General features: G+C 41.1%; 2 protein-coding genes across 8 annotated transcripts in view; both read left to right on the top strand.

Moving 5' to 3' along the window:
• The window catches only part of LOC119545755 (rho guanine nucleotide exchange factor 17), a 28,398-nt gene extending 23,019 nt beyond the window's left edge, over positions 1–5,379 (top strand). For 3 of the 6 annotated variants that reach the window (XM_037851593.1, XM_037851594.1, XM_037851592.1), the window contains exons 8-16: positions 62–507; positions 566–788; positions 1,216–1,307; positions 1,372–2,185; positions 2,454–2,521; positions 2,581–2,723; positions 2,786–2,907; positions 2,973–3,323; positions 3,386–5,379. In XM_037851593.1, the coding sequence (XP_037707521.1) occupies positions 62–507; positions 566–788; positions 1,216–1,307; positions 1,372–2,185; positions 2,454–2,521; positions 2,581–2,723; positions 2,786–2,907; positions 2,973–3,323; positions 3,386–3,545 (2,419 nt within the window). In that variant the 3' untranslated portion in view covers positions 3,546–5,379. The remainder of the gene's footprint in view (positions 1–61; positions 508–565; positions 789–1,215; positions 1,308–1,371; positions 2,186–2,453; positions 2,522–2,580; positions 2,724–2,785; positions 2,908–2,972; positions 3,324–3,385) is intronic. The other 3 variants (XM_037851598.1, XM_037851597.1, XM_037851595.1) reach the window with 1 other exon arrangement.
• A 5,828-nt stretch (positions 5,380–11,207) lies between these two features.
• Positions 11,208–24,652, top strand: LOC119563158 (D(2) dopamine receptor). Of its 2 annotated transcripts, XM_037876417.1 has the most exons (6): positions 11,208–11,679; positions 16,266–16,904; positions 19,150–19,252; positions 19,339–19,464; positions 20,238–20,421; positions 21,728–22,726. In XM_037876417.1, the coding sequence occupies exons 2-6, from the start codon at positions 16,382–16,384 to the stop codon at positions 22,724–22,726; spliced, it is 1,935 nt and encodes a 644-aa protein (XP_037732345.1). In that variant the 5' UTR covers positions 11,208–11,679; positions 16,266–16,381. The 2 variants fall into 2 exon arrangements, with proteins under 2 accessions (XP_037732345.1, XP_037732346.1); XM_037876418.1 differs by lacking the exon at positions 11,208–11,679 and having other exon boundaries at positions 16,382–16,904; positions 21,728–24,652.
• The last annotated feature ends 1,294 nt before the right edge of the window (positions 24,653–25,946 follow it).

Here is a 25,946-nt window from a genome sequence, read left to right as displayed (position 1 = left end):
TGAGTTTTTAACAAACACTTAAAAGAATATCTTGCTCATTGGGATTTTCTATTATCCCCAGCTATGAACTGCTCTTCCAGCGATTGATTAAGCACACGGATCACGATCATCCGGATAAGAAGCACTTGCAGGATGTGCTCAAGCTGGTCCACGACATTCTGGTCCACATCAACTGCAAGGAGCGCGAGATCATGGAGAATGGACAAAGGGAGGCCACGCTGCGGGAACTGGAGGGCGTCATCGAGGGCATCACCGATCTTATAGCCCCCGAGAGGCAGTTCCTGCTCTTCGACCTGGTATCCATGCCATCGGGTCAGGGGGCGCGCAAGGATCGTGGCTTCTTCCTGTTCAACGATCTGCTCGTTCTCACCAGCATCAAGAAACGAAGCGGCACCATCCGCAAGCCCAACAGTAGCATCTGCCCGGGCACCGTGGCCACCACCCTGGACACCAACAAGTACAAGTTCCTCACCAAGATCTCGCTGGACTGCCTGGAAATTGTTAAATGTTAGTATAAGGCGTTGGGATTTGAGATCTATAATAATTTATACTCTGTGTACTGCAGCCAAGGACGAAAACATCAAGCGCATCGTCAGCGAAATCGAGACTTTGGCCGAAGACTGCAATAAACTGCAGCAAATCACCGATATAACCGTCACCCTTAAGTACCCGCATCAGTATCTGGAGGATGTAATCCGCGAGCTCCATCGCGATGTCCAGCGACAGCTCTCCGAGCGCCAGACAAACGACACCCAGCTGAATATGCTCGAGCTGACAGTCAGTTCTCCGTAAGTGGGATCAATCCAAAGAACTATATAAACTATCATGAGGCTAGGAAAGAAAACATATTGCATAACCTGTTAGTTAGCTTTAGAAACTTAAGATGTAACAGGGACTTGAAACTTGATCGTCTGGTTCTGTACGTAAACCTATACGGAGTAAACCTGGAAATCTTTTTTTATAAAGGTGTTCATCCAGACTAACAAAATTTCCCTCCCACTTATAGACCATGCACTTTTATATGACTATTATAATAATGTATTTATGGAAGTTTAAAAAAAGAGACTTTAAAAATGAATAGTAAAAGATAAGACATTAGACATACTTGATTTGATACACGTTTCTTCATAAAATCACAGTTTATTTTAGCCTTAATCCAACGTTTAATAACAATTCTTAATTCCTTTTATTATAATCGTATATCTTCTACTTTAGAAATGGCAACCAGAAGCTGACCGTGGTCTTCAACAAGACGGAGAAGCGCACGCAATGGGAGGAGAGCTTCAACGAGGCCAAGCAAAAGCTGGGTAAGTGATATGCAGCTACCCCAAAAATCTTTTAGAAAGTAATACCCTATCCTATCCCTTATAGCTGCCACCCTGGAGCGACATCCCATTCCCGAGTTCCTCACCTCCATACCCATCCGCAAGACCCGCGCCGGCCTGCAGTTCACCTGTGCGGCAGCCACGCTGAGCGACAATCGAGATGTCTGGGTGTGCAACAGCGACGGCTATGTGGGTCAGGTGTGCATCATGTCGCTGCATCCGGAACCGAATGTCACCAGTTGCAATGGGGTCTGCAATGCTCGCATCCTGTGCGTGGCCTCCGTTCCGGCGTACAGCTCATCGGCCTCGAGTCGGAATAGTAGTGGTGAGCAGTCAGGATCCGGTGGCCAGGAGGAGAAGGACAAGCGGAACACTCCCCAGAGCTACACACAGCAATTGAGGGACTATCGCAAGAGCATCTCGCCCAGCTTCCAGAGTGCCTCCGCATCGGCAACGGCGACGCCCGAGAAGAAGAAGCTCACGCCCACGCCCACGCCGGTGACAAGTGGTGGTGGTGATCCTGCTGATCCTTCGGCTACCTCCGCCGGCGGCAGTGATCCTCAGCTGGAACTGAATCTGAGCTCCAGCGACGATGAAACAGAGGCTGCAGCCGCCTCGCTGAACGTCGCCGGAAGCGCTGGTACGGGATCTGGAGGAACTCTGGGGGAACGTGTTCCCAGTCCTGCGCCCTCATATCATGGGCATCAGGACTCGAATCCCGAGGAGGGCGAGAGCAATCAATCAACCATGTGGATTGGCACTGAAGACGGCTGCATCCACGTTTACAATAGCACTGACAATATTCGCATTAAGAAAAACCGCATCAAGATCGAGCACCATTCGGCCGTCTATTCCATTTTGTAAGCACAACTCTCATGGAACTTCAATTTCTCAATGTCAGGTTAAGGTTCTTGTTTGTTGACTATCAGATAAAGTTAATTGTTCGGAAAGACTTTACTTCTAGTAAAAAGTTTTCAGTCAGATAAACATTAAAATGATATTTAGAAACTGAATGTTGCCAAATAAAACATTTTACCTTCACGACAAAAGTTAACAAGACATTGTGAAATCGGTCCTAAGTATTTTAAGATTAACTTATATATATTAATTTGATTGCTTTCCAATTAGGTACCTGGACAATCGTGTGTTTGTATCATTAGCAAATGGTGATATCTGTGTTTACCTGAGAGATGGTGGTATGTATATTTCAATAAGGAACCCCTGAACCCAAATAACCCATTGGTTTCCCTTTTAGCCACCTCCTGGAATACTTGCTCCTCGCATTGCCTCTCCATAGGCACTGTCACCAGTCCGGTGAACAAGCTCTTGAACGTCAACGGACGACTTTGGTGTTCCATTCAGGGTATTATCAAAGTGTTGGATGTGGAGACCTTAACGGTAAGGAATTATATTATACCCAATAGTATAAGGAACTTATAAAATCCTATTATTTCCCTCAGGTAATCAATCAAATACAGATTTCATCGGACTCGAAGCCGATCACAAACATGACAGTCTCAAACAATCATGTGTGGATATCCATACAGAACTCAGCACACATCAAGTGTTTCCATTCCAATACGTGAGTGGGAGTTGACTGTGACCTTTGTCCTATTACTATTTACCCTTTGAACCTTTAATCCACAGCCACCAACTGATTACCGAAGTGAATCTAGCCCCCGCCGTTAACAAGATGCTTTCGAATTGCGATGAAATCATCCGGCAGCACAAGGCCGCCTGTCTGCGGGTCACATCGCTGCTGTGCTGCAAGGATCTCATCTGGATTGGAACCAGTGCGGGTGTTTTGCTTACCATCCCGGCGCAGGGTTACGAGAAGGGTGCCATTAACATTGTGCCGACAGGCATTCCACATGGTCATACGGGACACGTAAGGTTCCTTACCTTTGTGGAAACCACGGGATTGGAGGGAGCTGCACCTGGTGGAGGCGGAGGTCGGGATGCAGGCGGCTCCACCAGCGATGAGTACTCCAAACAGGGGTGAGTTAAGATCTATATTAAAGTATGATCTATATTAAACCTTTATATTATTTGTTTTCAAGGTCCATTAAGCACTCCAAGTCCAAGTCGGAGACGAACAACACCCTGATCATTTCCGGCGGCGATGGCTACGAGGACTTCCGCAACTCCGGCGCCAACTCGCTGAGCGAGATCGCCGGACGTGAGGACAGCACCAACCATCTATTGATATGGCAAATTTGAAGCAGAAGGCGTAAAAACCGCTGGAGGCTCCTGCTCTCGCGCTGGAAGAACAACAACTGAGATCGCCTCAGTGGGTGTGTCCTTTGGCCAGCGCTCGAGTGGAGAGCCCGGCGGTTTTTATGGGCCGAGCATTGATCGAGATCGATATCCAGATCCCCATCCCCATTCCCCAGGAGATCTGCAGCAGCTGCTAAGCTGGAAATTAGTAGGATTAGCTGACGGACAACTTGTCGAACCGAGGGCCAAACAGGACGGCTGTACAGATGAGTTTGGATTGCTGGCAGATGGAAGATTTCACCTGTTTGGCATTTGATGTATTATGTGACTACCCCCAATCACACCCGACTGGTCACCAAAAGCAGTGCCAAAACAAACACATACGACTCCTGCGATTTGGGAAGCACTTTCAATGTACATACAGATCGCACCGCTGAAGAGGAGGTATACCAACTCGATTCCACGGCAAAGTACGATAGATATTTTTGTATTGCTTATAGCAGGCAGACTAATTGTAAATCTAAAAACCCCATTCAAGTGTTAAAAGTTCGAGTCTAAGTTCGTTTGAATTGAATACTACAGGTCTAAGTGTAACATAACATAAATCATACAAAATTGTGTACGAGTTTATCCATCTGAGGTTCTGATGTTCTGATGTTCGATCCCCCCTGCCCTGCATTAATCGAATTTATAAACTACAAACCACTCAAGGGTCATGTCACTTATGTTCGCGTGTGTCTCTCGAAAACAATGAGTACGCATGCCCAGGATAGGCTTGTAAAAATAATGAAAATCGTAGTCTAAGCATCTCCCTATTTTTATTGTATACATACGCGCGTAATATATACATATACATATATATATATATATATTGATAACTATATCGATAACTGATTAAATGGCGTTTATAAAGTTTATTGTAAAACCTATTTCATGCAAGAGAATTGAATTTGAAAATTGCAAATTTTAACATAAATACGAGTGATATTCAAGTTTTTGCTAAAGTTTTTTGGGCATGTACAAAACGTTAAACCCACACTAAACACTCACACCACCCCACCATCCTATCCCACCCAACCTATCCTTACCTAAATCTAAATACAACCCACTAAAATAAACATATATATATATTTTTTCTAATTGAATAATAAATTGTAAGTTGTGCGCACCCCAAAATCAAGCAACTCAAGCGACCCATCAATTGGCGGTCGCCGTCTCAAGCTCGATCGTCTGTCTAAGGTAGCAAATTGTAATAATTTAAGTATGAATATATTTCTATGTTATAGTCTGGTTGGTTATTAACATTAATCATTGTTCAGTGCAGTATTTCAAGTGTATGCTAAGCTCTACCACCATCGATTGTCCCAACATCCGAAACCACTAAACAACACTAAACCACATCAACATACACCGAACCACCGAGCGCGGTTTCATCTGTTATTTGAGTGGCCAAAACGCATCCTATGAAATGTATAAAATGCATTTTCTCATATTCAGTGAACATCTGACAATTGTTATCCTACCTCTGCGAATACCAAGGTGTTAAATATATATATTATACTCGAGGTATTGCTCTCGGCCGACGTAGAATGATCCTAAAAATGGGATCATCAGTAGTGGAGATCAGAAGCTGGAGCTGAAACAGGAGAAACTCCCTAAATGAGCTGTAATAATAGAATCTAAAACAATAATTCCCCCCTTTGCCAAGCTGCATTGTAAGGTTCAATAATAAATTGTAAATGTGTTGAAGAAAAATAAATATATATTACTTATATGGAGGCGTAAGCATGTATTATGATTATGTTTGTATCATCTACAATATTAAATGGAATCTTTAAGCCCAACTAAATGGGGAATGTTTTGGTTTTGGAAGGGGGTCGAATCATCTAATAGTTTAGATACTCTCTGTAGATTTCAAAATGATTATGTTTGTATCGTCTACAAAATTAAATGGAATCTTTAATGGTAGATAATAAAATTAGATGGGGATTGCTTTGAAAATGAAAAGGTGGTTGTATCATATTAAAATCCCAAGTGATGCTTTAGATACTCTCTTGGGATTTTAAAATAGAATGGTCTCGAGCCACCTGCATATGCAGATAGAATAATTTATAATTCGTTATTTAATTGCTTTTCCCACCATTTAGTTTGGATAAGCGTGTAAATTCAGATGCGCGCATATTTAATTATCGCGTTCATTTGTAAAAATTAATTATAAATGGATTTATGCTGTAGCTATCTGTGTCTAACCGAATGCACGTGCATATTCCAACTGACGTGGACACTGGCCATTTTAATTGGTAGCCCAAATCCCTGCAACTCCTCCCTCTCCGCCCTTTGTTACCCATTAAATAATTCATTTTAATTAGTGTTTGTCAAAATCGCGGATTCCGCTGCCGCATGTTGCACTATCGATTCGAATCCGATTTGGATTATGTTAATCTCAGCCAAAAGAAGATACATATTAGGTAGCGGAGCGAAAGGCTGGGAATATTGATTGCTTTTTGTTTACCTTTGTGGTGGACTGCACACGTGGCACATTTTTCGGCCCGGGGGATCAGTGGAAGTGGAGGGGCATCTGTAAGTAAAATAAAATCAAGCAAATTATGCGTAAAACTCAATTATTTGGGACTTTTAAAAGAGCCGAGCAAAAACAACAAAGGGGAAAAACTTTTGCCGTAAGGCATTTACGTAAGTGCTTGGCCATGGAGTTGTGGATCCATCCGTGGGCAGAGGGCGAGCCTTTATGTTCGTCCTTTGCCCCCGGCTCCTGCTGCTTCTCATCCTGCTCCTGGTGGCTTTTGGCTCCTTCCATCTCGACACGCTTGGCCACATGTGTGTGGCAACATGCTGCGTAAATTACGCTGCCATAATACCCTTCCATATGGTCAACTGTTCCGCACCGCCACATTCATTTCTGCGAAGGGGCTAAACTTTTGCCGAGCAAAAGTTGCCAGCAACAACTTTCGCAGCCAACTTTCACAGCCAACTTAAGAACTTACCGGTTTGCAAGAGTATCTGGACTTCTGCCATCCTTGACTTCAGTGATTCCTTTCGACCGTGTTTACACAGGAGTCGCCCATAGTCGACCGAAGGTCGTTGCTGGTCTTCGGTGTTTTAACTCCGCATAAGTTCTTAATAAATTTCATTATTGCATTTTAAACTTCATGTGGCATTATTTATGGCTGCCACCGCAGTTGGGGCGGAATTTCAGCCAGCAACTATGGACACAACCTGCACAATTCCCCGATCAGGTTGGCCTCCATTTCAATGGTGCTTCACCTTAACGTATTTTAAATATTTGACGCAATGCCAGCGGAAGAGCTTATACTTATCGCTATAAATGTGCCTGCTTATCCATCCGTTTTTCGAGTTCGCAACTCAATAATCCTTCAGTTGTAATCCGATTTCATTTCACCTTGTTATTATCCAGGGATAGGTTTAATGTTGTTTTATTTTTACCTTCAGAAAGCCTTACATATAGTGTAACAATAAGACACATTGAAGTGACCAATGTCTGGAAATACTACAGAAATGTTTCTTATAAGTATTAATATTTGTTGGGATTTTTGTAAAGTTTGATGGGTTATCATACATATAGTTAAACGTTAATAGATTTTTATTAAATATGTATATTAAACATATAACATTATAATACTAATTTAATATTTGTACCGCAAATTTATGTCTATAAGAAGATGGACCACAAGAAAATAATAATACTTATGCTTAGGAAATTTAGTTAATATTATTTTATTTTGGTAAGTTTACTATACTTTAAAAAAAAGTTGAAGTTAGTATTTTAACGTATTTTTTACACCTAGAAAAATAACCATTAACTCCAAATTAGCGTCCAATTTCTAAAAACAAAAATATTACTTAAGTTAGTACCCCATAAAAAATGGATTCAAACAAGAATAAAAATAATAAAAAAACATATATTTGGTAATAAGTCCAAAGGTATTTTAACTTTTCTTCCGCACCAACAATCTCAAACTTCCTATGAAAAAATACAATGCTTTTCATAATTTACAAATAGATTATCTCAGTTCATGTGCGCATAAATCCCTCTGGTCACTTGGGACTGCCTTCCTGCCTTCCTTCCTGTTTTCCCGCCTGTCTGCCTCGTAATTTCCAATAATGTTTTCTGTTTTCAGCTCTCTGGTTTTGGCCGTGGTCAACGCATTTAGTGTTTGTGCGGCTTTTGCGGTGGCTCTCCATGGGACACAACAAACACCAAAACATTTGTTCGCCTAGCTTCCGCACATTGATGGCCAAAGGCGAAATTGCCATTTTCACTCGTGGATATTTTGGCAATTGTAAACTTGATTAACCAATTAATACCCTGCGAAATTATCGAAGTGGGGATGGGAAGGCACTTGAATTTGTTTCACTATTTTGCATGCCACATAGTAAGCCACGCCCCCATCGCTTCCGTTGGCTAAGCCGCCTTCAAAGGCCCACAGACCTGGTCTTTTGTATGCTTTTCCACAATTTTCCACCAAAACCAACACGCAATGTAAGCTCGAAATCTGCTTAACGGACAATGGCCGGATGTGAAAGTCCATTCCGGAATGACCGGGAGTATGGTGGGGGGTTCCCCTCGAAGGGGCACAATAAATTGTAAAGGAAGATGGCAAAAGTCGAGGGTGCTCGAGAATCAAATTTAAAATATATACCTACAAAAACACATATATATATTTATCTGTGTGTGCCTGGTAACCGTAATCGGAGTATATAGATACTGTCTGTTGACCTCCCTGCATCCTGTTTCGGTTGCTGTCCTGTGTTCTGTGTTCTGGTTCCTACGCTCTGATCCAGTTGACGCGAATAATATTACACTTATTGATTGAAAATTATTAATAGCCTCTGGCCTTTGCCGTCTCTAAGCGGGCACGCCATACATTAGGGACCCAGCGGGTTCGTTCACCTATCAATTAAAAGCAACTTTAACAGGCTCTGCACAAGGAAAAATATGTCTCAATAATCATGTCTTAGAACACAGTGACATGTTTCTGATTTAGCGAACACAATAACAGATTCGGCATCTACTTAAGCACGATATAAAAAACATCTTATTGTTATAGATGGTAAAGTCATAATCCTTCATAAAAAAAAAAAAAAATCAAGTGATATTTTATTTAAAGTAATGATTATTTTTATAATACATCGATTTCGCGATCCATAACGTATATTTTTTCATGTGTGCAAATGGAACTTGTCGAGTTCGGGGAATGGGATAGAGGCTGGGATAGGGCTTCCTTCCGCCATTTCCCCAGACTAATTATGTTGGCGAAATTAAAACTTTATGACGCTGGAGTACACATGGTGCCAGGACATTAGGCGACAAATTGTCGTGTCCTGCGAATACATATGCAATTCGGTGGCACGATATGATGGCGGAATGTGGAGGAGTCTAGTGCGTGAGTGTCATGCACCACAACAAAGTGGGGAAGCGATTTGTCAGGCAATTACTGAATCCATTGCAAGTGCCACTAAGACAAATTGTTAAACTCAATTTAGCATTGCCATTGCCATTGCGAGTGCCAAGTCTGTTGGTTCTGGTGCATAGAAATGGAAAGTTCTTCGTTTTTTTTTTTGGCCCGAACTTGTGTTGGGGAAAAACTTTCACTCAGCCTTGAAGTTGGCCGGGAAATGGGAAAAGGGGGCGGAAGCGGCTGACGACGACCTTCCTGTCACTGCAAAACTCACTTATGTACGTGCATTTGATAATTAAATGATGTTGCGAAACTTTGTCCACGACCAGAAGCCATTTTTGGGTCCCTGTCACAGATGACTCTTGCCCTTTTTCGGGATCATCGCCTTTGCATGGACACCAATTATGCCCGGCCGTTCCGCAGAGTCACGTACCCGAACCGCACAGATGCAGATACAGATACAGCTACCCCTTCTCCGCATTTAATCAATCTAAGTGATGTCCAGCGCTAACCGCTGAGAAGATTTCAGGTGGCTCCGGGCTGATTTTGATTTTCGCAAATGGTTAACTATGGTGGGAGAAACCGCCCGAAGGTATGCAGAGGTTTTGGACCTGATTGGGGGTTTTCTAACCACGCCGCAACCTGTGCAACAAGCTAATATATTTAATGCTTTCGCAAATTTAAGATCAATGCTTTAAATTATTAACATTACACTTTATTAACAACGTTTCTGGAATAAATAACAGTTCGCCGCTGCTTATTCTAGATTATAACTAAGCTAAGCTTTTTATGTAATTATGAAGAAAATGTAATATGAAATTAAAGAATTGGATTAATTTCATACAAATCTTTTGAAATTACAGCTTACATATAAAGCTATAGTGAAAGTGAAATAAAATGTTATTAAATTGTTAATAAAATATTAATATTATAAATATTATATAAATATTATAATATTATATAATTATACAATTTTGTAGAACCAAATAAGACCTGACATACGTGTCGTATTAGTTATTTTGTTCTATATTATGGTCGTTGTCCAATGCCTTACATATTATTGGATTTTTAATAATCGTTTACTTTAGGGAGCCATTAAAAAGAAGATTTCTTATATGATATTCAAATTGCTAAGACCAACAATTTTGTAAAAGCATACATGTCGTATGAGTAATTTTTCGCTATAATAATAGTTTCCTGAACTCTTAATACCTTTTCAGCTCATAACTTATTAGTGCTTCCTTGGTAAAAAAATAAGATATCATTAGGGTCTAGACCTTAGATTTCAAATTCTAAGTTGGCGCTAAAAAGCACGTAGAAGTGCGTTCATTCAGTTTGTTTCACTTCAGCTGGTCCCACTCACCCTTTGATCCGCGAATCCTCCCTACCTTTCAGGCCGTCGTACCATTACCATTCTTTTGGCCCAGAGCGCATGCCTTTGTTTACCTTCCATATCGGGCATTCTACCCGATTTGGCATTTTACCGCCACTGTGGGTGGAACGCATTCACCTTGAACAACGAACCCGTGTGGATCGCAATCGAATACAACCGAATTTAACCTCTGGCAGCAGCTGTTGACACTACTCATTATGAGTGTGTAGTAAGAGCATTTGCGAAATCCGTATGGAGACGCATCTGCAAGTTATAAAATGTACAAACAAAGGCCCCACGAATATATACATTTGATATAACATACATATAGATAGAGCCGGGCCGCACAACCGCCTGTGCACGCTTCCCTATATCTATGTCTATGTCTATAAGGCTACCATAAAAGTCTTAATTTAGATTTCCTGAGTACCCGCGAAATCGTTTATGTTTCCATTTGGAAATTCGTCGTAAAAAGAATCTTGTCTGCTCCGCTGGACCACCGTTTAAAAAAATATCTTATCTGAATGGAGTTAAACATTGTTCCTGGAATTAACTGGGCTTCGCACTGCCACACGTGGTTTATTTGAATATTCAAATTTTCGGAGTGTTTGCACAATTGTTTAAATACTACCGAGTGCAGCAGCACAGGATTATTTTGAATGTTGCGTGCTGGCAGGCCCGCCAACTTGGGATCCACACACCCACACACCGAGTGAGTTCCCTGGAAAAAAACACAAAAACCCAGTGACAGATACTACGGACGACTGCGACTTCGGGCGACTCTCCGTTCGTCGTTGTCAGCTTTTCAGTTTTTCCGCTTCAGCTTTCCGCTTTCAGTTTTCCTCAAGCGCTCAACCGAGGCGGTTGTCTATCGGTTCGCAGGAGCCCAAGCAAAAAATACCGCGTGGCTCTTTGGTCTTGGGTCTTCAATCATCCGAATCCGAAACGGAATCCGTAAACGAAACCGAATTGATCAGCCGCCGGCTTACCTGACCGATAACGTGAATGAAGTGTTTGTCAAGAAGTTAAAAATATAACAAAATTATTATAATAATAATAAACGAAAAACAAAAAAACCAAATAAAATAAAATATCATATTCGCAATATGCAATGAAAGTGAATGAGTGGCCGCCACTGCTTCAACTGCATTTGTAGTGCACTTACAAAGTATCCAATTAAATAGGACCCGGGGCATCTCAGACAAGAGTCATAAAAAAATAACCCACCTGGGCAATAAAAATAATAACAGCTTTGTGTCAATAAAACAATGCGGAATGTTTTGATATGAAAGCGGAGGAGGACTGTGCGGGAAAGCGATTGCATTAAGTAAGTAAACAGAGCGATGAGGACCCTTCTCCAGCTGAAGGACCCTCTCTGCAGAACTCAGAACCCTTTACCTTCACCCAATTCAGGTGGGGTTGCAATGGGTGGAAGGAGGGGTTTCCCCACTGACTTTTGCATAGATCAGAGGAGCACCAAGGACCGGGTAATGGATAAATGCTTTCACGCTAAACACCTCGATGGCACTGCCAAATAAAGAGTACAAATAAGTGTCCGACAGTCTCGATAAATAGTGGCTTCTATTGGCTGACTGGGTGTTTTGACGTCAGCGGTAGGGAATCCTTTTTGAATGGAGGTGATTCCTCCTCCACAGGCACCCTCTTTACCATCCACCGTTTATTTGCCGAATGCAAATGAAATATTATTCCACATGCACATTACACACATTACACATACGCCACGTTAGCCGCAAATTGCAACAAATGTTCAACGGAAGTGGGATGCTGGGTGTGGGCGGTCAAATGAATTTTGACGGAACTCAGCATTTTTATTCTCCTTTTTTTTCGCCCCTGCTAGTAACAAAAAGTGGAAAATCACATTCCAAACATTCCGCACAAAGTCAAAAAGCTCCTTCTTGCCGAAGTTCAGCTGGCCTTGCAATTGTCACACTTGAAGTGCCCTTCTGGCATTTCCGAATAATATCTCTTAATAACGCGAATGAAATGGTGCTTGGTCAATTAAAGCGAAATAAGGTGAAGGCCGCAAGCTGCCAAGTGCTGGAAAATCTCTAAAAAATTGGCCACGATGAGGCAGCATAAAGAAGTAAATATGTATACAAGTGCTGGCGAATTTTTGACTTTCCGGTCAGCTCTGTACTTTTTTAATTGGCCAAGGTCGGAAAATTTTATGAAATTTCTGTCCTTACTAAAAATGAGAAAACTTTTTTATATAACTTGAAGAATTGATTTCAGACTGGCATATTTTGGTGGAGAATAAATTTCAATTTGCATATTATCATAAACATAAATAAGATAAGATTTGAATACATTTTTATCTATAGACAACATCTGCCTTAAAAACTGCGGAGTTCTAAAGAGTTTGAGATATAGAATACATTTTATGAACATTTATACTCTCTACTGCCAATAGAAATAATTCGAGTAAGGGAAGTTCGGCTATAGTAAGACTTCCTAAAAGATAATGAAAATTAAAACCATAACAAATTACAGATGATTTTATAGCTTAACAAATAGGGCTCTTCATTTGAACTCACAACCAAGATATATCTTATTTTATAAAAACGGATAGTTGGCATCGCTGATGTATACAAAGAGCCCTCAGTTCCATTGTTTATTGGCCGCCGCTTGGGTTGAACTTTTAGTGTGAAATAAATCTTCCACGGACACCAACATCAATGATACAGATTTATCTAATGCCTGAGATGAGTGCCCATCTGATTGATGACCCAGGCCAAAAGCAGCGGAAACTTATGCCACGATCTTTTAAAGGATGAGCTTGGTCTTGGTATCAATTAGAAATTCATAACTTTCGGTCTTGCCAGCAAAGTAATTGGATTTTGCGAACTCAATTTGTAGCCTTTGAAGAAATAGAAATTGTTTATTAACCCGACAAAAAGGGTAAAGCTCCAGCTGATTGCTGCCATTGTCATGGAAATGGAAATGGCAATGGCAATGGCAATGGGAATTGGAACCCAGATTAGGTGGCTCTGCTCGTGCAAACTTGGCAATTGAGTTAGGAATCAGATTATCAATCAAAGTGCTCATAAAAACGCCAATGTTTATCGCGGTCAATTGTGGATGGTTTTGCCGCCAAAGAAGGTTCCAGCCCCCCGATCGCAAAGGCACGGTCTTTGCCTTCTGGTTTTTGGTTTCTGGCCAGTCACTTTTTAGCCAATGAGTTCATAAATCTATTTTCAGACCCAAAGCCCCCTCGAAATACACTTGATTTCCAACGGTTCTAATTGCATACTCAAGATTGGAATTCTATAGATATCGATATAGACCCAAATTATAGCCGAAGAAAGAGACGTTATCTTTCGGGGATGACACATTGCATTTAGAGCCGATCGATACCTTGGCCCTGACAGACAACCGTGGGCTCTGCATCGTATCTAATTAATCAGTTTCACCTTTGAGTACGTCACTGGGCTGGGTAAATATTTACACATAAGCCACAGCATAAAAAAGTAAAAGTTCCCTTCCCGGCAACTCGCCCCCGATCCAGATTGCTATCATGTGAGCGATAAGCTCTTTTATGGCCATTCCGCGTCAGCATTCAAAGCCTCAAAAAAAAGGGTTACAGCATGGGTAACCGAATTTAAGTTTACCCTATTTTACAGGGTATCCATTAGAGGAAACAACATGTCAATTTCAGGAATTAATATAGCTGGACTAACTTGGAAAATCGACCATTTTAAGTTAGGTAAATAGTAATAATGCCAGTATGACACTTGCTTTGTATTTGACTATTTGAAATTACTTATTTAAAAAAGTCTTGAGAACTTTGTGATAAAAGTTCTAGGGCCTAACATTTTATGGTTTTTGTTTTCTACATAATGTTTAGGTTTTCTTGACTTTATAAAATACATTTAGTCAAAACTCAAGCTAGTGTCATAAGCCCCTTATTTCCAACATAGAAATTGCCCATCAGAAATGACAATTTATGTGCGTATTGTTCATAGTAAATAACTATTTTATCAGTAATAAAATAGTTACCATATAAGCATTTTCAAAGTGCCTGCCCAAAATCTAGTTTAAAGTGAAAAATCAACCCTCGATAACGTTACCAGAATATTAAACACTAATTTAAATGCTTTTTAAACGATTCATAATTTAGGAGAGTGTATCCAAGCATACAATAATTAAAAGTTAGTTTAAAATGTACCCTGGTTAAACATAATTTATTATTTTGCCGCCCACGTTTCTTGGGATACTTGCAGCCTTTTCCTGTAATTTCGTTGAGCTAATATTGTGTACCATCCCACACAAAGATTTGAATATGCAAATTGTTTAGCTGAATTATTCCCTTTTTGCGCGAAATGCGTTGGCCTGCGGCTTGATTTAGATTCCTCTACCAAGTTCTATAACGATTCCTCTAGCGATTCCCATTCCGAATCCCCCACATCTGGTTATTTCTCGACTTCGTTTTCGCCTACCACCGCCACCGAGTCTATTGCGATATCAGTTTTAATTTGGTTATCGCACCCACACCAAGGCGTTTTCCGGCATTTGCTCACAAGGAGTCGTCGCAATCAGCAAAAACACACACTATCGGACGCTAAATAAATAATGCTTAATGCCAAATTATTGTCAACAGAAGTGGCAAGAAGTGTCGAACTGCCAGCCCTTGCCATTCGGTCTGCACTTTCGCACTCAGTCAACAGTCATCCGCGTCGGGCGACGTTTATTCCGGCAGTATTCCGTCAATATTCCGACATTATTCCGGCATTTTCCGCCGGAATATACATAGCAATATAGCCATAGCAATAGCAATAGCAATAGCTACACCTAAAGCCGTACATAATTTGAGCGGAAATCTAATAGAGCGCTCGTCGAGTATCAATCTTATCGCCCAAGTGCACGTGGAGGGTCGGAGACTTTTGGGAAATAGTGAATCGTGAATGGTGGAAAAGTTTCGGTGATGAATAGCCCAATACGGCAGACGAGTGACTATCATTTTCGGAAATGGTTCGGGTATCCCAGAGATACTTCTCAGCGGATGTAAACTGGAAATAATCGGTTACGAAGAGCATTCACAGAGGTATAATATCGACTAGAGTGATTTCTTCCACCTTCGAAAACAGAATAAATATATTTATTTCGCGTTGAAATGTATTTATTTAATCCATAACATTCCTCAAAATATTGCATAAACTGTTTAATTTATTATTAATAAATTGAAATATAATGGGCCACCATGTTGCAACAATTAATATTTACTTTGTATGAAACTAATAGCATTTGACGTTTCGATATAAATATTAATAGAAATACAAATTCAAAAGTTGAAGAACACACTCTTAAACACACTTTTGCCTATATGTAAATTACTTTAAGTATATGAACTTTGAATTCAACGGATTTATTTTCAAAGCAAATAAATACCTAAGCTTTTATAATACTTTTAGATAAACTCAATTCAATTAATTACTCACAATACCTATTGTTATAACTGTGACTAAGTTGCATATATTTATTCAGCCCAGCAAAAACCTTATCTGTGTGCCAGATAAAATAAAAAGTTCCTTAAGAATTTAACTAACCCTTTGACTGCCTTTCACTTCAATCACAAAGGCGAGTAAATTGCAATGCAGCTTGAGCTCGAGATCCAGCAGATTAATTGCAAATAAATGAAATTGACAATTTCCACGATGGCGATGGAAAACGAAATTGTATTTCAATAAAGAGAAATCAATTTAAAGTCGGAAATTGTGAAAAGAAAAAATCAGATAATGCGTCGTGTAAAATTAAAACAAGAATAATATGTATGCTAGATAGGGGATTAAAAAGGTAACATATATAAATGGATGTTTTTTTTATTACTTTGACTCTCTGTAATTATAAGGATTCTAAAAGAAAACCCACTAATTAAAACCCCTTTTTTTATTCCAGCTGAACGGAGCAGCATTCGATAAAAAGCCCTGTTCCTGCTGCAGGGATATGGAAGGATATGGAAAGACTTAGGCCCGAGATAGCCCCACTCGATAGCGAACTCAACCGGTCGATCCATGGCTATCAACTTGCAACTGAATAATTCAAGCGCCATTTATCCAACGCTCATGTATGTGGCGGCCTCCTCCCTAAGGGGACTGGGATTGGGATTGGGCCAGGGTCAGGGACAGGGATCGGGTCTGGCGGAAAACATATCCATCGTTTACGATGCGGATGCGACCAATGGGACAGGAAGTGCATTCCCCAATGGGACCGCTGGCGGCACGGATGCAGTGGCTCTCACCGAACCAGGACCCACGGCTCCAGTGACCACATTTAATTACTACAACGAGTCGGCGGCGGCCGCCGAGTGGGCCCACTTCTACGATCTGGTTCTGTCCTGGCAGGGCATAATCCTGATAGCCGTCTTTGCCACCTTCATTGTGGTCACCGTCATCGGGAACACGCTGGTCATACTGGCCATCCTGACCACCCGACGCCTCCGCACCATCACCAACTGCTTTGTGATGAGCCTGGCGGTGGCCGACCTTCTCGTGGGCATCTTCGTAATGCCCCCCGCCGTCGCCGTCCATCTCATAGGTGAGTTCTTCACTTTAGTGGTTCGGCCATTAAGGATTTTGGGTGAGGATCTGGAGGGGATGGGTGTGGTAGGGGTGTATATATGGCGCTGGATCCTTCCGCGAAGGGCAACACCGCTGGCCGGGCTTTTCGCGTGATTACAAGATGAAGATGCCATTCCGCTAAATCCCTCAAAAAATTGCTAACAAAAGCTTTTCGCCCAGCGTGCACTTAAAGAAATAATAAGCAGATACCATTCACGCAGAAAATATTTCTTTTGTCTGGGCTTTAAGAAAAAAAAAAATCAATAAATCAATTTTAAAAAACTATGTTCAGATTGCTAGAAAATAATTACTGTTATATCGAAAAACAAATCCATTTTTTTTGTTAATTTAAAAAAAAAATCTAGTAAACCTATTCTGAAGTCATAAATACATCTTGTTAAGACTTTACTAATGTCAAGACTTACAGAGAAATACTTCTTTTTTATTATTTATAGACTTAAAGAAGAAATTGAATACAATTTTTTAGAATATTTTTATAGATCTGTGTAGAACTTTTTGGTTATTATTATGAAATGTATGTTCAGATAAGCACCTTTATTTGTAAGTAGCGGAACAAGTTTTTAATAATTAAATCATAATTCAAATAAAAGGTTCTTAGAACTGTCGATGGATTTTAGGACGAAGTTTCCTGCATAGTAAAGTAGCATTACTCAGTCATTTACATAATTTTGTGTTCTTAAAAATCATTTGTACAATACTAGAATATGATTTTAGATCTTTGGAGGACACCATTTCTATTTAGGCAGTTAGACTAAGGTGGATATATTTGTTTTTGAAGGTGTTTTCAGTTCCAAAGTTCTTTAAGTCAGAGTTCTTAGTGTATCCTAACAAAGTAGCACGAACCGAACTAAGAACACGAACAGGAACTGGCGGAGGCGTGCCAGTAAAGTGGGCGGGGCAAACGCCCCGCATATTTATGTAAATGCTGCTAGGTGGAATATGCGAGTATGTATCTCTCTCGCCTCATGGATTTGTATTCTTTGAACTGAAAGAATTTCTTTCATTTTGGTCCGCCTCTGCTCCAGTGCAATTTCCTCAGCAAAAAAAAAGGAGGCGAAAAGCCGAAAAAAAAGAACATTCCCGAGCCCAAACTTTGTGGAATTCTTTAAAGGCAAACGGCATGTCGAAAGTTTGTCATATTCATCCGCACCACTGACAATCCGAAAACGGAATGAAATATGTATTCACTTTGGAAAATAGTTTCTCTTTGTTGCTTGGTGCATTTAAAAAATATGGTAATTGATTAAATTATTTTGGATATATGATCACACTCTTCTTATGAATATGATACTTTTTTCGTGACTTTTGTGAAAAGTTTTTCTGTGTGCATATTCCTTTTGAGACTCAGTCATAATTACTCATGCCCTTAGGTTTCCTCAAGGTAAACAATTTACTGAGACCCACATTCTTTTATATTTTTTTGTTGCAAAGCATTCATTATAAAGTTAGGTCGTAATGCAGCCAAGGCCAGGATTAATAGTTTACTATTAAAGCTTAAGTAAATTTAGGTTGGGATAGGTACTAAAAGTGCGAGTAAAGGTTTTTGTCTTAATTTTATTTTATTCAAACAAATTAAAGATAGTATCTATATATAAGTAAAGTCCTCGGTGCTGAAAGGAAAACATCTGCGGAGAGAAACGAATAAAATTTAATTAAAAAATAAATCTGCCGTACTGAAGAGCTCATTTGGGGCAATTACGAAATTTCCAAAATTTCGTACTTAACTTCCAATTTTCTCTGAGCCAGAACAATGGTCAATACTGCAATGTGTGCTGGCCCACAGGCAATCTAGCTCCATCTAATAAGCTAGCTCCTTGTTCCTTGTTCCCCGGCCTGTCGGAAAAACAAGTTTTCATTTGCAGACCTCGGAGACCATTGAGGGGTAGTTGATTTAAAAATTAATCGGTTGACAGGCCGCAGACAGGGAGAAACGGCTCAAAGTGGCCACAAAGAGTTGAGCTCCAAAAAGGGAGTCCTGCCGGTCACGGAGTAAACCACTAACGGGTACTATGTGCACGGAACCCAAAAACATTGCCGAAAAATTTGTGCCGTTCTGGCCGCTTTAATTGGCCTTAGGTGAGGCATTTCCTGAAAACCCAGCACAAAATGCTGCTAATCAAATTGACTTTGGACCGGAATTTTAAGTTGCCGTCCTCTTGCTCCGGCTGGCGAAAGTTTTTAATTTGGAATCTTGATTGCAGGCTCGTGGCAACTGGGCTGGGTGCTCTGCGACATTTGGATCTCCCTCGACGTGCTCCTCTGCACGGCCTCGATTCTCAGTCTGTGCGCCATCAGCGTGGACAGGTGAGAAGAGCCGCCCTTTATGTGTATTATATATATATATATAATTCCCCGAATCGTAAATCTTTGCATTCCCATCCATCCGACAGATATTTGGCCGTCACCAGGCCGCTCACGTACTCCCGTAAACGGCGCTCGAAACGATTGGCCCTAATCATGATCCTAATTGTCTGGCTGCTGGCCCTGGCCATCACCTGTCCGCCCATTCTGGGATGGTAAGTTCACCCGGAGAATTTAAATGTACATATACACATTTGCATAAAGGCCAAAAAATACCCAGAAAGGCATTTTCACATTTACAACTTATTTAAAAATATAACCTTTTTTTAATATAATATATGTTGCTCATTAATAATTTTATATAACATTTAATTATTAAAATTTGACTTTCTTATCCTAACAACTCTTAATAAATAAAGACAAAATAAATAAAAATGAAATCCAATATTGAACTGATTTAATAAAAATAATATTTGTTTATACAGATATTGGAAATCATATAGGGTTACCTATATATACTACTACTATATATAAAAAGAACAAATTAAATACAAATAATTATAAAAGCTTTGCTTATACTTAGGGTTTTTTCAAAATTTATTCTTGAAGTAATGATAATAATGAGATAACCTTTGTTTTATGAAGATCATGTATATTCATCTAAAATAAACAGAACGAATTTGAGGCCCCTTTATATTTCCCTAAGCCCTATAAAGTGCCTTCCAAAACAAATATAATTTTGTAAGCCCATTTAATTTATTCAATAACAATTTTCACTCGCTCCAAGGCCACACAAATTTTGTTGGGTGCATGTAAATTAATTAAAATAAAGTTCAAGCCTGCTGGCAGACTGACTGAATATAATTAGGTGGCAATTGTCTACCCTTGTGACCTGTGACCCCGTTGCGGGGGAAATAATTGAGAACTTCCTGCATTACCAGACGTAGTCGTAGTCTCCGTGGCCTGCTCATTTCCATTTCCCTTCCAGGTACGAGCCGGGACGAAGGGACCTGCGGGAGTGCCGGTACAACCAAAACGAGGGCTACGTCATCTTCTCGGCCATGGGCTCCTTCTTCATACCCATGGCAGTGATGATTTATGTGTATGCAAGAATTTCCTGTGTCATTGCATCCAGGCACGACAATATGACCGACATAAGTGTTCACAACAAGGTAAGCTCCGCAGCCATCCAGAAACAACAGCCCCCCCCAAACCCAAAAACCCATCCTGCAAACATTCCCACGCCCCGAAAGCCAACAAAGTGCACAAATACCGAATACGGAATACGAAATGGGGTATACGGAAACCACTGCGAATGCAGCTCCAGCTGCAAAACAACAACAACATCGGCTTCTGCCGTCCAGCCCCCAAAGTCATCTCTATTCCAACCCACTCCGGCTTAAAGGCCACTCCACGTACGGCACAAGCTGCACGGCACGTTCGCTTCATAATTCCCAAACGCCAGGAGCTTACACAGATTTAAATACCATACCCTGGCATTATGTGTAGTGTGTGCCCGAATTCCGTTTATCCGGTTCAGTGCCCGCTATAAAACAAGTTTTTCACTCCAACTTTGGCAGGCCATGTAGCTCATATAATGAGTTTTCAACTGCCCTTTTATTAAGTGGGGCTTCTAACCCCCAAGAGTTAAATGCCAGTTTAAAGGCTTAGTTACAAGATGATATAACACACAGCAAAGGGCAAGCCTGCAAGAAATGAAAGCCTACAAGATACATTCCAAGGATTTAAAGCCTTATGACACTTAATAATTTTTTGAATATGTAATTTACAAAATTATGGCAACCTTAACTTATGAAATGAAATTATATACATTTTACGATGTTCTTAAACTGTAGATTATTTTTTCCATTCTTAAATGATTTTTTAAATTAGATTATGAGGCCTTAAGGTTCCAATATTCTGTACTTTAAAAATATATATCCATTTTTTTAATATTCTAAGATGTACTTTTTGAGAGTACAACAGGTTTTTATAGAACTTATTGTTATATTTAATTACTCAAAATAAAAACCAGGGTAATCGTTAAGTCGAACCCTTAGAATCCTTTAAAATCCTCACTAAACAGTTGGCATTAAACATTTTGAAAATTGCAAGTAGATATGTCTGTTTATTGTGTTTACATATGCCAGGTGTGCATTTTAAAATAGGCTTAAAATTCACTTCCACCGCATTAAAACTAAGCAATATTTGCCATTAAATCCAGTCTAAAATGCTGTTTAAAATTTAAAGAGATTAACACATCAAGCAGTTTATATAACATGATAAATGTATAAAGCCTTAAAGGAGCTTTTTTCCTAAATAGATGATGACTTAAATAGTGTTCAAAGCTTTGGCGTTGGCTCGCGTGACATCCGTTTGCACACTTTCATCTTTGGCCGCTTTTACCGCCCATTGACTTCACTTTAGTTATTTATCATCCACATTGACTTAACCGCCTTGTGCACTTTGCGTGTCTAGAAATTCAAGCGCTACACGGCGGCGGACGTGGAGAACGAGTTGTCGGAGCAGGAGCAGCACAGTTCGGTGGGCCAGCGCCAGAGGCAGGCCACCTCGAGGACCTTCTCCAACCAGACGATAGCCAAGGAGCTGCACGACATGATGCTGAGCGACAGCGATAATTGTCCAGGAGGTGGAGGAGGAGGAGGAGGAGCGACCATAACCACCACTGGAGGCACAGGCTCAGCCACCGGCACCCACTGTCAATCCCTGCTGGCCCTGCCCTCCTCCGGCGGTGGAGGAGGAGGAGGAGGAGCCTCCACCTTGGGCTGCCCCAAGAATGGCTGCTACGAACTCACACGACCTCACTCGCTGAAGCGCACTTCCACCGCCTCGACGACCATTACCACAATGACCAGTGGCATGGGGCCGGGCAGCAGTCTCCTGGATGCCCAATGGCAATCCCAGCCGCCGGGTGGCCCCAGCCAGGGCCAGATCCAAACCCACTCTCTTAGCCAGCCAACGCGACCGCACAGCTTTCGGCATTCGCATGGGGAGCGGGACAGGGATAGGGACAGGGATAAGGATCGATTGAGGAGCCATCACCATCATCATCCTCATTACCATCACCAGGCGAGCGTGACCGCCACATCAAGCAGCGGTGCTGGCCACCAAACCACCAATGCCAACAAATCGCTGTCCAATCGGATTACCTCGCTGAAGAAGGAGAACAAGACCACTCAGACTTTGAGTATTGTTGTGGGCGGCTTCATCGCCTGCTGGCTGCCCTTCTTCGTCAACTATCTGATCACCCCATTTCTGGCCGAGCACCAGGCCAGCCAAATGCTGGCCAAGGCCCTCACCTGGCTGGGATGGTTCAACAGCGCCATCAATCCCTTCATCTACGCCTTCTACAGCGTCGACTTCCGGGCGGCCTTCTGGCGCCTCACCTGCAAGAGGTTCTTCAGCGCCGGCCAAAAGCCCCAGTTCCCCACGAACACCATGTCCATCAGGCGATAGAGCCCCCCATATCCCATCAGCCATATAGCTACTAAAATAGAAAAACAACCCTCTCAACACAAGCCCTGAACAAATTTACCCTCGCATAACATATTATTAACTTATTCATTAACTTTAGGCGACGTCATAAGGTGTGGTCCCTAATTGCACCACCAGTCCAAGTGTAATTGTTCTCTAGTTTCTCGTATAATTTATTTTATCGTCAGGGTTTGCTTCCGATTCTGGATCATTTTGCCACTTAAGAGACGACCGTCGTCCACCAGGAAATATTCCACTGGTTTCAGTTGACCTTTTAGAAATGCCACAACATCCAAAGTTTAACTTCCACAGGAAAATATTGCAAAGATTATGATATGTAACTTTTAATAGTCTGAGTAATATGAAGAGGTTTAAAAAATTAATTTATTTTTAATCAGGAAATATTTATATTTCGTGTTATATTGACTATTTCTAACCCTTAGTTAGGCATTCGTTTGGGAACGATATACTATATCTTATTTCATATAGATTATTCTAGTTCAAAAAATTAATTCCAAAGATCTGAAATATTCCTATCAAAAGAGGTAGTAAGAAAACTTTATATATTGACTCATAGAGACTTTACTTCCTGCAACACAGTATTGTCTTACTGAAGTTCGGCTCAAGGAGGTTGGACTGTATCAAGAAAGTTATACTTACATATATGCAACTGCAGGCCGTGGTTTCAAGGTATTTCTGCATGCGGAAAACGTTGAAAATCTGATACGCGGCAGCACGTATCGATTTAGTAATTTCCGCGAGACTTTTCCGCTCAGCGGGCGGCGCCTGTAAAATGGCAACATTTGCCTTGGATGTTGGCTTTTTGCTGGGGCGCCAAGACAGCCCGAGTTGGCCAATGGCACAGACAGTTTAGATGGATGAGAAAACTTGTTTATATGGCTCACCGAAATTGCGCACATTGCTCATACTCTAAAATTCAGCCGCGTGCTTGTGGGACGGTTACCTTTTTTGGTGGTATTGCTGTGGTGGTGACCCCGACCGACCCTGTCCGAGTGAGTTCCGCATTCCCTTTGGCCATTTACGATGCAACTCGCTGCTATCTCACTTAAATTTAGTGCAGTCATATATGATAGCTGGGTACCATAAACCATAAGCCGTATATTAGAGATACGAGCCGATTGATTTAGATGAACAGGAACTGAAATCAGTGGAATATTTTAGGTGGATCAAGTCGAGAATTAGCTTTAATCAGCTTTATCGGAATGCCAGTTAAAAACAGTTACTGTGATTTAGTTTATAGTTGAAGTCGGCTGGAGCTTCAAGAGTTTTCCTTTAGTCTTAAACAAAAAAAAAGCAGAGTGTGTGACTGTAAGCGAATGTGCGAATGAGGTGTAGTACCGTCTAGTATAATTTAAGGCATAATTTATTCAGGCCATCAACAGCTTAGCTAACCCAGAAAGTAGGTCTAAATTTCGTGTTGTACCAAGCAATCTACATTTTGTAAACTCCATCCATTGCCGGCGGTGGTGTGAAGTGAAGTCATAAGCGCAATCAATGGGATGGCAATCAATGCTACGACATAGGGATTAAGTCAGGTGCTCATCATCATCAGCGTGTACTGTATGCTGTACCCCAACCCATCACTGGTGTCAGTACCTTCAATCCTTCTGAATTTCTGAATTTTAGCTCTCACATGTCTGGGCCTAACAAGTCAAACAGATGCTCCGGGTGAGTGGGCTTCCGATTCCGACGTACCCGTCGAAAAAGCAAACACGGCGGATGGAGCTCATCATCGCACAGCCCTCATATCATCTCCCCCTTTTTCATTCCGGTTGATATCATATACATAATCCGCATAATCTGCATATATATTAATAGTTGTATGTACGAACAGCATTTTTTGGAACCGAACAAATAAATAGACAATTTGCAAAAAGACAAAAGTTCCCCAAAGAGTAAGAGATTGTTTTGTTTTGTTGCTATTTAAGGACTCGGCACTTTAAGGTGCCGAATGGTGAAGGGACTAGAGCGGAGCCTGAAACAATGGTTAGTGAGTGGGGTTATGTGAATTATTGATCAGTCTCAAAATTGAATTCGCAACTGCAGATATATGCTACTCCCCCCCGTCTCCTATATGTGTGGGTACTCCTTGTGTGTATTTATATTTAACCAGGAGCCAGTCAGTCGACGAATTCGATGGAAAACCCCGGAAAAAAGAAGGAAAATACACCAAGCTGCACGGTTAGAGAGCAAAGTTGTGTTTTGTGCGGAAAATAACCATAAATACGGAGAGCTAACCCCGCCATAACGTCATGAATATTTCATTGTAGCTACTGCCACATCCCAATCGCAAACTCAAACCCAGAAGCCCAGAAGCCAAGTACCCATGTATCCACATCCTTCCCCTGGGAGTTTTGGGGCAGATTCATCTGAGCATCTTCTAAATGGAGTTTTAAGACTCTAATTGAGCCCGAGCCCAACTTGGATAACATTAATTGATCGGCTGAGCTGGCAGGCAAAGTTCCCCGAAAATTCATCCAACTAAAGTGCAGAGTGGGCGGCACTTGAGAAGACTCATTGGCCCAGAAAAACGAAACTTGGCGACGCAAACAAAAGAAGCCGAAATAAAACCAAAGTTCATTCGAAAAACATTTTCGGGGCATTTGTCATAAGAGGTTGCAAACTTTTGCCTGTCCCGAGCACTTGTTAAATGCTCCAAAATATCGATGTATATGTTTGTTCCTCTTTTTTTTTTTTGTTGCCTGTTTTTGTTGTTCATAACCCACAAATGCTGCGATGACATAACCGAAAATCTTGGGCCAACAAACAACATTAACGTAAGCACCCTGTCAGCAGGCGGCTGAAAATAGGATGACAGGATGACAACTCTCCCCTCTGAATCTGCTCTTCCTGACCCTCCTTTTTCAGCTCCCGCCCGAAACCGCGGCCATTTAATTTAACACATTATGCGATATCAGCCAACAAAGCGTCAAAAAGGTAAGGGCTCCCAGCGAAACCTGAAAAAATGATGAAGTTGAGTGGCTCGAATGCAATATACCATTTAATCAGGGGAACATTCGTTGATATAATGCCCATCCTAAGAGATTTTTGGGATATACGTAAAAATAATGAATTCATTTTCAAAATGTTGTATAGCTTGGTTATTTTTCTGTAATATTTGGTGATATATCTATGAATCTGAGAATAGGAACCACAGTTTTTTATTGTAGCCACTACTTAA

Source organism: Drosophila subpulchrella, chromosome 3R (genome assembly GCF_014743375.2).
Source record: "Drosophila subpulchrella strain 33 F10 #4 breed RU33 chromosome 3R, RU_Dsub_v1.1 Primary Assembly, whole genome shotgun sequence".
Lineage (NCBI taxonomy): Eukaryota > Metazoa > Arthropoda > Insecta > Diptera > Drosophilidae > Drosophila > Drosophila subpulchrella.
This window is presented reverse-complemented; position numbering and strand designations above follow the sequence as displayed.

Bases quoted from the DNA above. Each gene is read 5' to 3' on its own strand.
- LOC119563158 (XM_037876418.1), top strand. From the start codon at position 16,382: ATGGCTATCAACTTGCAACTGAATAATTCAAGCGCCATTTATCCAACG. The intron at 19,253-19,338 runs GTGAGAAGAGCC...TCCATCCGACAG, and splicing joins TGCGCCATCAGCGTGGACAG to ATATTTGGCCGTCACCAGGC. The intron at 19,465-20,237 runs GTAAGTTCACCC...TTTCCCTTCCAG, and splicing joins TGTCCGCCCATTCTGGGATG to GTACGAGCCGGGACGAAGGG.